General features: G+C 39.1%; 1 protein-coding gene across 16 annotated transcripts in view; it reads left to right on the plus strand.

Annotated features, from left to right (window-relative positions):
- Positions 1–13,972, plus strand: part of LOC122348744 (adhesion G protein-coupled receptor L3-like) — a 228,503-nt gene that overhangs the window by 198,043 nt on the left and 16,488 nt on the right. For all 16 annotated transcript variants that reach the window (XM_043244565.1, XM_043244567.1, XM_043244573.1 and 13 more), the window contains 4 exons: positions 580–789; positions 2,057–2,277; positions 3,421–3,487; positions 3,579–3,670. In XM_043244565.1, coding sequence (XP_043100500.1) covers positions 580–789; positions 2,057–2,277; positions 3,421–3,487; positions 3,579–3,670 — 590 coding nt within the window. The remainder of the gene's footprint in view (positions 1–579; positions 790–2,056; positions 2,278–3,420; positions 3,488–3,578; positions 3,671–13,972) is intronic.

Raw genomic sequence — 13,972 nt, forward strand, 5'->3', positions numbered from 1 at the left:
GGCTTATAAAAGAGAGATAATATATATTTAATTATATATATAAATATAAATATAAATATATATATATATATATATATATATATATATATATATATATATTTAAATAAAATTTAAGTATGTAATTTTAATATAATTATATAAAATATTTTTTTCTTAGATATATGCATGCATGCGTGTGTTTGTGTGTGTGTGTGTGTGTGTGTGTGTGTGTGTGTGTGTGTGTGTGTGTGTATTATAAATACACAGTACACATACATATATTATGTAAAAATAAAAAGTTGTGTTTTGGGTGTAGTTAATCGTGATTAATCTTTCAACAACACTAATAAATAATATGAATATATGATGTCAAATAATTCATTTAAAAAATCATTTTAAATGTCACGTACTTGTTATAAATTACAAATGGTATTTACAAATATTTACAAACAATATCATTGTATTATGGATATCCTTGCCATTGCCCACTAGTCGTGGTGCAAGCGTAAAGTCGTTGCTCTGATGTTCTCTCGCAGCTGTTTGTCACAGCGATGTTTTGATATCCAGTCGTAATGTTTCAGCCGGTCGTTCTCTCTGCAGACAGCAGCTCCCGTTCACAATCTGCTGCTGGACGTCATCACGTGGGTGGGCATCCTGCTGTCTCTGGTCTGTCTGCTCGTCTGCATCTTCACCTTCTGCTTCTTCCGCGGCCTGCAGAGCGACAGAAACACCATCCACAAGAACCTGTGCATCTCGCTCTTCATCGCTGAAACGCTCTTCCTCACCGGCATCAACCGCGCAGACCAGCCTGTATGACACACACACACACACACACACACACACGTTGGTATCTGTGGTTTATGAGGACTCTTCATAGGCGTATGGGTTTTTATACTCTAAACACTGTATGAGCTATTGCCCTGCACCTAAACCTACCCCTTACTGCACTTTTTGATTTTCAAAAGAAAATGTTTTTAGGCCTTTTGAATCATGAGGACATTTGGCAGCGTCCTCATAAAGCACCTTCAAATTGTAATACCACCTGTCACACCCATGTCATTAAACACATTTGTGTCCTCATAAACCATTAAAACCAGCACAAACACACACACACACACACACACACACACACACACACACACACATCATCTATACAGTACAGAATAACTATTAGCTTTTATTATTATTATTATCATTTAGATTTTTGTTGTTTTTTAATAGATTGCATTTTCATTTTACATTTGGCTAAAGGCATTTTTGGCATTTTTTTTTTACATTTATTTGTTATTTAATTTGTTTATAGAATTTCTATACATTTTTACCTTCAGTTTATTTTGTACTTCAATATAAGCTAAATCAAAGAAGCTTTTCAGATTTTATTTCATTTCAAATAACATAAATGAAATAAAAACATAATAATAATAATAATAATAATAATTATTATTATTATTATTATTATATTATTATTATTATTATTATTATTATTATTATTTTTATTTTTGTCTCCTGGAAAAGTTAGTTCATTTATTCATTTATGCATTACTTTTTTCATTTCAAATGTCTATATAGTTTTTTTGGGGTTTTTTTTGCTTTGTTTTGTTTGTTATGTTTATGAACATTAGAAATAAGTTTACTGTTCTTTTTCTTTTTAGTTTCAACAGTAACAATCACATTTTCATGGTTTGAGTTTTCTTATCTTGCACACTTTTCGTTTTAAGATTGTTTCGAAACTTTTACGGATAATGATATTATTTTTGCTGTGTAATGTAGTATTAAACATTCCTACTTTCCTGATGTACCGCTTCTTCCGTGCCGCTGGAAAGACACGGGATATTTGAAATGGCTGACTGTATGTTTTTATTAGTCCACGAGAGTGAAATAGCACGAGTGCGTGTGTCATAAAGATTTAATGAGAGAGCGTTCAAAGCGTGCGACTCTAATGCAGAACATCATGCATGATTCACAATCTTTAAACCCTCTTATTTCATATTTTTCAATTATCGGAGCAGGTTTGTGAGGTCGCCGAGCGGCATTCGTCAATGTCTGCGTAACGAGAGCGTTTGCGTGCGTCTTTCAGATCGCCTGCGCCGTCTTCGCGGCCCTGCTGCATTTCTTCTTCCTGTCTGCGTTCACGTGGATGTTTCTGGAAGGCGTCCAGCTCTACATCATGCTGGTGGAGGTGTTCGAGAGCGAGCATTCGCGCAGGAGGTATTTCTACCTGGCCGGGTACGGCATTCCTGCGCTCATCGTGGCCGTTTCTGCCGCCGTGGATTACCGCAGTTACGGGACGGACCGAGTGTGAGTCGTAGTCTTCACTGAGAAATAACCTAAATTAAGATGCATTTACTAGATAAGCATGAGATATTTAGTCTTATTTCCCAAGAAAAAAAAAGATGTGCATTTTGCTTATAAGTACAATAATCTGCCAGTGGGATATGCATAATACTCTTGTTTTTAGAATATTGTACTTACCCCACTGGCAGATAATATGACTTGTTTAAGGGAAATGCACTTAATTTAAGTAGATTTGACTAGAAACAAGACCAAAATGCAAGTAAGATGAGTTGTTTCTTTCTGTGTTTGGACTAAAATGCCATCGTTTTAGTTGGCTAAATATACTACTTCAGTTGTCTAAATCTATAGTAGATTTAGTCAGCTAAAAGCTAATGGGTACAGTTACTGTATAATGCATTTATTAAGCATTTCTCTAAAATGACCAAACTGAAAATATGCAGCATACACAACGATTTAACTGCTTTGCCTTTATCGCTAAATGAAATAAAACCACTTCTCATAAACAACCAAGAACACGATCCTTTGAAATACCAAATACATACCAGTGGTTATATAATATGCTGTCTGTATAACAACTTTCATACGGCATCTTTCATTCGTTCAAGCGGACATATTTATTTTATTTATTTTATTCTAAATAAAATGAGATTAATCCTTGTTAGGGCTACTAAAGAGATTCACTGAAGAGCAATAACGTTCAATCGTAATATTTTTGTCTCGTTTTTATTCGTTGACAAAAATGCGGATAGATTTTTGTCATTGTTTTTGTCATTCAAATAGAGTTTTTGTTTGTTATTGGGTCATCTCCTACAGTGAAAATGAAAAATCATAAAAGAAATTTAATCAACACAATTAAAACTGGACTTTATGCACATTCTTGTTGAAATCTGTGTGTGTGTGTGTGTGTGTGTGTGTGTGTGTGTGTGTGTGTGTGTGTGTGTGTGTGTGTGTGTGTGGTCACAGGAGGGATGAAGTTTAGTCTAATGTTGCGGAAATTAAAGTCTGAATAATTGAAATAACTCTCATGTATCAGCCAAAAGACACAAGAGCCTTGGAGACAACCTGCAGTATTACTTCCTCTGTGTGTGTGTGTGTGTGTGTGTGTACCTTTGAAACTTGAGTGACGTGTTTTTCTCTCATTTTCAGTTGCTGGCTGCGGTTAGATACTTATTTCATCTGGAGTTTTATAGGCCCCGCCACACTCATCATCATGGTAACCATCTCTGATAATACCTAGAACCATAACACTCCTGTTGTCCTCACGTGTGAATCCTCAACTAATCCTGTGCTTCTGTTCTTCCCAGCTGAATGTGATCTTTCTGGGAATCGCTCTCTACAAGATGTTCCACCACACCGCCATCCTGAAGCCAGACTCCGGTTGCCTTGATAACATCAAGTAAGCCTGACAATGAGGGGTGGGGCCTGAGGGATGGGCTGTTTGGAGGGAGGAGCCTGTGATGGGTGGTTATATGGTGGGCGGAGTTTATGTAGAGCTGGAGACTGTGGCACGGGAGGTGCCTGCGGTGGGTGGAGTCTGAGAGGTTGAGCTTGTGAAGGGGTGGAGCCTTTTCAGGATGCTGTTTGTGAGAGGCGGTGCTTGTGAAAGGGTGGAGTCAGGAGTCTGTCCGGTGCATTTGTTCTGTTAGGTTGGAGTCCTTGGTGTGGTGCCTTTAAAAAGAGCTGTTGTATGAGAGGTGAAAAATGAGAGATGGAGATTGTGGTGGATAGGATTCTAGTGGGTGCAGTCTTTGAAAGGTTGGGTCTGAGGGGGTGGAGACTGTTGAAATGGGTATTCCTTGAAGAAGCCTTTGATAGGTGGGGCCTGTGGTGGGTGGAGTCTGAGAGGTTGAACTTGTGAGGAGTTAGAACCAGTCATAGATGAGGTCTGTAAAGAGTGAGACATCTGAGTGAGACATCTAGTGAATGTGTTCTGTTAGGTTGGAGTCTTTGAGAGGTGTGGATTATGATAGATGGAGCAAGTGACATCGACTCTTTAGAGGGAGAAGCCTTTTTAGGATGAGATTTGTGAGAGTTGAAGCTTGTGAAAGGGTGGAGCCAGGAGTCAATGGAGGTTGGGTCATCTAATGGAGTTGTTCTGTTTTGTGTGGTGCCTTTAAAAGATATTAGCTGTTGTGTGTGAGGTGAAAAATGAGGCATGACAATTGTGGTGGATGAGGTCATTGAGTGGTGGATGGTGAAAGGTGAAAGGCTGGGCCTTTGGCAGGTGAAGTCTTTGAGGGGGGTGGTTGGTGGCTGGGCCCGTGTCATGGGATCTTTGGAGGTAGAATCTGAGAGGGGTGGATTCTACTAGGTGTAGTCTGTGAAGGGGGTCTGAGGGGGTGGAGACTGTTAGACTGCGTCTTCTCTGGAGAAGCCTTTGATAGGTGGGACCTGTGGTGGGTGGAATCTGAGAGCTTGTGAAGAGTTGGAGCCAATCATAGATTCGGTCTGTAAAGGGCAGGACATCTGATGGATGTGTTCTGTTAGGGTGGGCTTTTTAAAAGGTAAATATGAAAGAGTGGATCTTGTAGTATATAAAGGGTGGATGTGTTCTGTTGGGTTGGAGTCTTTGCTGAGAAACCTTTAAGTGGCAGGACCGTTGTGTGTGGTGTGAATTTATATGATAGATGGAAGGGGGAGAGTCGTTACGCTATGTGGACTCTTTGAGAGGTGTGGTTGGTGAGGGGTGGTGCTTGTGGCATGGGCTCTTTGGTGGGACAAATCTAGTGATATTTTATATGGGAGTGTATTCTTGTGGGTGTAGTCTCAGAAGTGTGGGGTTTGTGGGTGGAGTATGTTGGACTGGCTCTTCTTTCATATGTGAGGCCTGTGGTGGGTGAGACATCTGGTGGATGTGCTCTGTTATGGAGGAGTGTTTGAAAGATGCGAAAGTATAAAAGATGGAGCAAGTAGGATTTACTCTTTGGAGGGATGAGCTTTTGAAAGGCCTGTGGTGGGAGGAGCATCTGGTGGATGTATTCTGATAGGGTAAAGTCTTTGAAAGGTAGCGCATGAGTCTTAAATTTATATGTGAATTTATATGATGTACGCATGGAGCTTAGGTGTAGTCTGTGAGTTGTGGAGAAACGGTGGGGCCTGTGGTGTGTCGAATTCATGAAAAGTGACTGTGAATGGTGGAGTCAGCAGTAGATGGAGCCATTAGGTGTGTTTGTCTTGAAGCGGAGCTGCAACCACCAATTGGTTTATGACATTAAAGTACCATGAGAGTGATTATAACGAGCATACGGAGCCATCAGCTGTCAAAGGCTTTCGCGGTACTTTGATGTCATATACCAATCGGTTGCTAAAGAGCAGCTTTAACTCAAACCCACCTACAGATGGTATGGGCTCTCAGGTGGGTGTGGTCTGTGAGGGCTTTGGGGAGGAGCCTCTGAAAGGTGGGTCTGTGGTGGGTGGGGTTGTACTGCTTTATCATTAGCCAGTGAGTAGCTTATGCTTTGCTTTTGAAATGCTTCAAGACTAGCATTTATGCTTCAAAAGTAACGTGATGTCCAAATTTTCACTTCAACCCGACAAAACCAATGGCAGTTAATGGGACGGAAAAGTGGAAACCTGTTTGGAGACGGTCGTTACGCTGCTAATTTGCAGAAATGACACACTTCGTGCTTATAAACAGAAGCGTAAGCGGCCCATTGAACATCTACAGAGAAAGTGCTATGGCTCATTTTTCATGTTGTTGTAGGTTGAGGTGAAAGTAAAACTGGCACAGGTATTCCACGGTGTGCGTGTGTGTCCGTCTGTGTATTCAGTGGGGAGGTTGTCGTTACCTGAAGATCTGTGTTGTTTCACAGGAAAGAGCAGCAGACATTCTGCCCAAATTAACCTCTGCATGCACATGAATATTCATCACCGGAGCCACACAGCAGCCACTCAGGAGAGGAGGGCGCTGAAAGGACTATAAATATGCTAATTTATGACTCTCCTTTCAGATCCAGCATAGAGAGCAGGACAGTGAGATGATGCGTGTGTGTTCAGTTGTTCATGTGTGTGCTTTTTGTGTGCGATGCATGCTAATCAGACTCTTTGAGCCAATGATCTTGTAGTATTACTGCTGTGGATGAGGCAAGATTTCACAGTGCATCACTGCATGTTAAAGGGACAAACTGAATTGACTTGTCACTTCGCCCAGAGAACTGTGATGGACATCTGATTGAAGCAAATATACATCCTGACTCTGACACTGAAAGGTGTTAATGTGTCAAGCTCACCAACGATTTTTCGCAGTGGCCATGGGATTTGTTCTTGCATTGTGTCATTCTTTTTCTTTACTGGCTTTTTAGAAACATATTCAAAGCTTTAAACCAGACCAGAAATTATTCGCAGCATTGCAATTTTTGGTTTGAGGAAAATTTGCAAAAAAAGTCCAAGGTACAAGATACTACATGTATTTTAGTACAAAATAGTGTCAGGTTAAAAGTTTTACTTTAGCATTTTGAAATTATATATATATATATATATATATATATATATATATATATATATATATATAAATATATATATATACCTAATTTCAACTTTATCGGTGTGTCATTACAAATGTATAAAATAAATAACATACAACTCTCTCAACAGAAATTACATTAAAGTGTTTTAGTTGCTCATAAATGCTTGTCAGTACATTTTAACCACCTTAGCCAATTTTTAGACATAATAGAATTATGAAATTCTCAGCTAATTCTAAGAAATATATTTTAATTTAATGTAATTAAGCGTCTATAAACATTGCTATTATGTTTGCAAATAAGTATATTCTTTAAAATATATTCTTTCCATAATAAGTACTTTGTTTTTAAAGGATGCTGTCTTTTTCACAAGGGTATAAATTGGTGATATAGAGACTGATTCGATTATGTCCTTTGCAGTGCAGATTCCCAGAGGAACAGCTTCTCTGATTGGTGGATTCTGCTCGAGGATTGTGGGTAGTGTAGTGTGTAGTTCTCAATCTTCAGTTTCTGAAGTTTTTAAGTTTTAGCTGAATCAATTTCTCTGTGGAAGAAACAAGTGCGCTCTATTATGGCGAGTTTGTTAGAAATATTTCTTGATATCCATGTTGAAGGGGACCGTATAAAACCGAACGACAGCAGCGGAGATGAGGAGTTTGATTAATTCACGAGCGAGGGTCTTATTGCAGCCACACATCTCCTCCCTCCATGGGGTCTGAGATTAAATGGGATAATTCTTGTAATCAGACGTTCTATTCATGCTAATAATGAGATAATGACGGTCTCTTGTTAGTAGTTTTCGTACTCGACTGTATTAGTTTGATCCGCAGTCGTCTGATTGCTTGCGCTAATGAGAGACTAAACAGAAACACTTACAAAATTGTTAGTGCGTTTATATTAGATGTTTGACGCTGAAATCTCAGAGTAATACTATATTCTTTTTAATGGAGTCTACACAATTCTACACAAAAAGGCAGCATTTGATCAAAATCACAGTAAAAATGTAATTTTTATTAGAATTAAAAATAGCAGTTTTTTTCTGTGAATATATGTTAAATGCAATTGATTGCTGTGATAAAAATAGAATTTTCAGCATCATTACTGTAGTCTTCAATAGAAAGCTTTTGTCAGCGTACAAATGTCTTTATTGGCACTTTCGATCAATTTAATGCACTCTTGTTGAATAAAAGTTTTCATTTCTTTTAACAAGCGTCCCATCCAGGAGGGTGTTGACATGTCAGATGATTGACAGGTGGCAGCTGCTGTTTATAATCAGGTGGGCCGGGCTCTGTTCCCTCAAGGGACATTTTATTGGCCAAACATTTAGCCACGCCCCTTTTTTCTGTCGCACTTTCCCAGATGAGGCAGACTGTAAATTATAAAAGTTTATATGGGCTGTTTGAAGTGAACTGGAGGAGCTCTGGACCTGTGGCCGCTGGACACACACACACACACACACACACACACACACACATAAATGAAGGCATATATCTGGATTTGTTGTATGACAGAAGTGAGGCGTGGAGGTCGTGACCTCTGTGAGCGGAGCAGGCCGGCCGTAGGTTGGTTTGCGGTTAATAACTCGAGCCTCCAAATAGCCTTATAAATCACAACACATGCTTTTAAATCTTTTTTACTTCTTAGACACGACTGTTATAAATCATAAAACAGCAGCACTGACGTTCACAAACTCTATGGCGAACATAAATTAAAGGAACGATTCACCCCAAAAAGTCAATTTGATCTTCATTTATTCATCCCTGTGTTGCTCCAAACCTGTAAGCCTTAAATATTTACGAAAGATTAATGCTTTTGTCCAAACAATGAAAGTCGATGGGGACCAAAGCAACACTGGATTCTGTATAAAATGATATAGTTTTCATTTTTGACTCTTTGATCCCTTCAAAGAGAAATGCTTCAGTAATAGCACCTCGAAGCCGAAGCTCAGCTGAATGTTTCGCTGCTCCTCCAGTATTAACGCATTAAGACTATTTACGGCAGATTTTGACAGGACTTATCTGATCAGGATAATTTTATAATCACAAGAGCTGAGCAAACAAACAAAATAACGTGAGATTAAGCGCTTTCCATTTCTGAAGTATTTCGTTAACTGAATCCCCCGGGTGTCTGCTGCAGGTGTTAACAGAGGTATCCGAAAAGAAAATGAAACAGAAAGTGATGCTTGGCAATCTGCTTCGAGGTCGCCGGGCTTGTTTGAGCGTCGCGTGAATCTCGCTGTCATTGCTTCTTTAATGAATTGTTTTTAGATGAATCATCGTTACACATTTCAAAGCAGTAATTTAGTGTCTGTTTCAGTCCTTCGTTTCTCTGTTCATGTTTGTCCAGCTATCGCTCTCATGCCGGCTGTGTCGTGGTGGAGTGGCGCCGGTAAGATCAGTCTGTTTCTCCACCTGTCATCTGTCCTTCTGAGCTCCTGAACCCCCTCACCTCCTGTGTGTGTGTGTGTGTGTGTGTGTGTGTGTGTTTTCTTTTGCCAGTTTGTGCATTCAGATTTTTCTGTAAAATTTCCAACATGGAATTAAGTAAAATGCACTTACAGACTTAGTTTTTAACTGTGATGTCTGTCATTCAATTTTCAATTTTAAATAATATCAGGTTTTTGCCTTCGTATACAAATGCATTGACGACACTTACTTTCAACATTTACTTTGCGCAACTTTCTATCTGAAGAGCGCCGAAAACCAACAACCCACCCATGTAGTTTTAGCTGACGTAAAAAAAAACGATCTCAGCATAATTTGAAATAAATGGTTTTGCACTCAGTAGTTTAAGACATGGAACATTTGTGTACTATTAAGTGTATTAAGTGCATTTTTAAGGCAATCGATGAAGTGCACCTTATGAACTAAGTAAAAGTAAATAAATCATTGATCGAACAATAAAACAATGAATAAAATGAAGTAGGTCAAACTGAATTAAGTGAATTAACTCAAATATTTGAGTAAACCCATTTAAAAAGCATTCTTAATGAGTAATATCAACTTAATTCAACTTAAATAGCAGCATGCTTTTGGTCATAAAAATCACTTTAATTAGTAAAAATATACTTTTACTGAGTATGAGCTCGCCATTCTCAAGTGTTTTGATTGAACGAAAACACAAGCGTCGTCTTAAACATATATTTATTTAGCCGCATAGTTAAAAAAAAAAAATCTGCATAGCAGCCAACTATAAAGAAATAATGCAAATACACGAAGAAAAAAGGACAGCAGTCCTATAGATGTGGAATGAGCTATAATTAGTCGTAGATGCATTTCGCAACAATCGAAATGTGTTTGTTCGGTGGAAAAAATAGACAAAAACCAGCTGGTTTCTGTCGATCTCAAAGTTTTAGAGAAGCATGGCCCGAGAGCTGTCCTGAGACTTAGCCCTGATGCGAAACAAAGGAAAACGACGGCATCCGGGAGCAGACCGCCTGAAATGAATAGTTTTGAAGAGCAGCGGTGTGTGATGATCATCATTTGGCGTGTGTGTTTGACTCTGATTGACGTGGGCGTGCTGGGCCTGATCCGCGCGTCGCTCCTTTCATTCATTAATCTGTGACTCAATTAGAGCGTTTCTAGAGAGCGTCTTCATCGACGACATTACTCACGTCTCCGTCAAGACTTTCTGCCTCCAACTAACTCAATTACGGCTGCCATTGGGATGCAGATTCGCTCTCGAGACGGCCGAGACGATATGACAAATTGCTGCTAATTCACTTAAAGGCTTTAAAAGCGCTCTCTTTATCATAATTCGCGCTCATTTGAACCCGGCGATCGGGTACCTGAGGGAGGAGAGGCTCTTGTGTTTGTTAAGCTCCCAGCAGGACGTCGTTAACGCAACGAGTCGCCGGTATCTCGTTCAATTAAGCTTCCGACGCACCGGGGCTTTTTCAGCGCGGCGAAGCAAGGTGCGAATGACTTACATCTGCGTACCGTAGCTTCGGGGAGGAGGTTCCCGGGGACCGGGATATTATTCCCTCGAGACCAGAGCGAGAAACGGAGAGTTAACGGCGGCGAAAGCAAAAGAGCGAGCTAATTAAGAGTTTCGTAGCATCGCCGCTTTCCACAAATTCTTCACGCCGTCGCACGACTTTATAAAGCATCAGACCATCTGTGCGGGCTTTTAAATAGAATCAGCGCAGATCCTGTCATTATTAGATAACGCGTTATTAAATTCAGGGGCGATTTGCTGTCTGTAAATGCGAGGTTTGATCGAACGGAGTTGTGAAGTGAGCATCGCTCGGCCTCCTTTAAACACACACTACTTGATTGATTGCTCTTTTTGAGACACGTGAAACACGTCCGTTGTTGCCCCCGTGCGTCCTCACCTTGCAAACTTGCCATCACATCACGAAACAGATGCCATAATGGAGTCTTCCAGTCTTAAAGTCAGTTAAAGAACAGCATTAATGTACGTTTATACGAGCCCCGCTTATATAAGAGTTGTTTGCGAAGGTTAAGCACCGTCTCTCACTCACTGTTTGTCGGAAATGAAAATAATTGCTTCGTTTCAAGAGCTCCTGGCTCTGTTTTACATCCTGTTTCTGAAAAATGCAAATTACGATCAAGTTTATATGCATTCTGGATGCATTATTATAATTCACCTTGAACAGCTGTATGTTCTCACGCAAAAAGTTACATGCGAATAATGGTTATATAAAGTTATAGTATAATACTTCACAACACCTGATTAGTTTCATTGTTTTAAACTTTTTCTTTTTATTTTATGAAAGCTTGTAAGTAATTATCGTAATGATTCATAACCGTAGAAAATCATTGTTACTTAAGTATTAATTACTAATATTATTATAAACTATACTGTTAGTGTTTATCAACATTTTAATTGCCTTTTCAAATTTGCATTGCACAAAAATAATTTAATTTGCTTTTGTCTTTTATTATTATTATTAAAGTTATCACTTTTGGTGTTTTTCGCTTTAATTGATTAATGGTAGTAGCAGAAAAAAACCCCATAAATTTAATAATTATATATATGAAAATTTGGGATGATTTTGCTCTGATAAGGGACGACACAAACTACAAAAATATATTTTATTACATAAACAATTTTGATGAGCTATTACAGTTCTGGGCATCTGAGCTGTCAGTTTATTCAGACATTGACTTATATATTATAATATAATGCAATAATATATAAATTTACCCCAGGCCTCCTGAAGGATTGCCCGAAGACGTCTGGCTGGACACTTCTCACGGACGTCACAGTCCCAAAAAACGCTAAGGGTTTATGCAGGACATCATCCAAAAAAATGAACCGTTTGTTCGTTCGTTGATTTCTTTAAGGTTTCGTTGTTCATCTAATATTTATATATTATTTCAGCTATTTTGGAGTAGTTTTAGCGAACAATAACTACACGGGGAGTTTTTAATCTCCGTTCTACAGTTAATTCTCGGGTGTGGTGTTCATTAATGCCCCTGTCACTGAGATGGACGCAGCCAAACGATGTTTAATAGTCTTCACTTGAGTTCCATCAATCATTGATTTTGTTGTGCACCTGCCGCAGTTATTAGACCCGGACCTGGTGTGTGTGTGTGTGTGTGTGTGATAATTACCCCCGACACCTGTGTGTCTCCGCAGCACCCCCCGTGTGTGTGTGTGTGTGTGTGTGTGTGTGTGTCAGCAGTTGATTTTGTTTATGTCTTGCGGTTGGTCCTGTCTTGTCTTTTCACAGAAATGATTGCTGATGTTCCAGCTGGACGGTAAACTGAATATTAATGATTGTGCTGGTGATTTAAATCGGCCAATATCTTGAATATCTCAGTGATTTTAACGCTGTTTTTATTTGGCCATAAATAGTCTTACTGCGGTCGTCTGTGTTATCGGTTTTGCGCGCTTTTTGACTTTTTAGCTTCAGTTGAACCACAAGAAGAAAAAAACAAAAGCGACTTTCTGACTGCATTTCTGTTATATGTTTATTTTAGTTTTAATAATGAACCACAAGATAAGCCTTATATTTAAAGCAAGGGGAAATCCACCAACCGTTCATATATTTGTGTTATATATTATAATATGGGAATATCCGCAGCACCACACATGAAATATAAATCAAGGCCAGGAATTGAAGTTTAAAATCTTCATCTTTTACTCCGAAGTCGTTCTAAACCTCTTTTGAGCACAAAAGAAGATATTTTAATTGGTGACTAGTCGATGTTAGCAATTGACCTACATAGTACGGGAAAAAAAATACAATGAAAGTCAATGTCTTTGATTAACCACATTCTTTAGAATATCTTTTTTTTCCATTCGTGTACGCGTTTTTTTTTAAATGCATGCATATCTTTCCATATGGTGCTTTTTTTGACAATAGAAATATCTTGTAACACTTTTTTTACAGTTACACCTATTGGTTGCTTATTAGCATGTTAGCATGTTACTAGAATATTAGCCATTTATTAGTGCTACGGGACCTTATTCTACATCTTTAATAAGTGTTACCTGTTCTGAAGTGTAGGCATAATGTGATATTGATACATAACTGCTGACAAACAGTAGTGTAATCAGTTAACACCGTTTTTGCCAGAAGTTTATCCCTCGCTGGCATCTGTCCTTCTGTTCTTGGATTGCCAGGGTTGCCAGGTTTTCTCAGCAAAAACCCACCTAATAGCTGCTTAAAACTAGTTCAATCGATGTTCAAGGGGGATTAGTATTCCGGTGCGGTGAAATACATGTTTTTTGGTGGGCTTCCCCTGATTAAAGTCACATTCCAGCGGCTAAATATGACGCCATTGGGGTCCTTTCAAAAGAAGGACTTGGCAACACTGGAGTGTTTCAATAGTGTCTCTGACTTAAAACGTAAGTTCCTGTAACCCAGTTCTAGTCGTTCTGTCCTCATGTGCAGCTGTTTTAGTAGAAGCACGTCGATATGCCGTTTGGTTTTGTGTAATATTAATGCTCATGATTAGATCTCTCCCGGACCTGATCAAACCCCAGCTGCCTCATTTCCTTCGGCACGCTGCTCTCAAGCGTCCATTTATTTACTCTAACTTTCTGTTGCTTTTCTTTTTCCCCACTTCTCGTTCTTCAGTTATGAGGATTATGATCCAGAGATTAAGTAAGCAGATCCGTCTTTCCTTCCCTTCAGCTCATATTTCTCTCTCTCTCTCCGCTCTGCTTCATAACAGCAAATAAACCCTCTTCACTCACTTCCTGTTTTCACGTTCTCCTTCACGGCGCAATATGAAGTGCTGCCAATCTCTCACACAAGCCGC

Source organism: Puntigrus tetrazona, chromosome 7 (genome assembly GCF_018831695.1).
Source record: "Puntigrus tetrazona isolate hp1 chromosome 7, ASM1883169v1, whole genome shotgun sequence".
Lineage (NCBI taxonomy): Eukaryota > Metazoa > Chordata > Actinopteri > Cypriniformes > Cyprinidae > Puntigrus > Puntigrus tetrazona.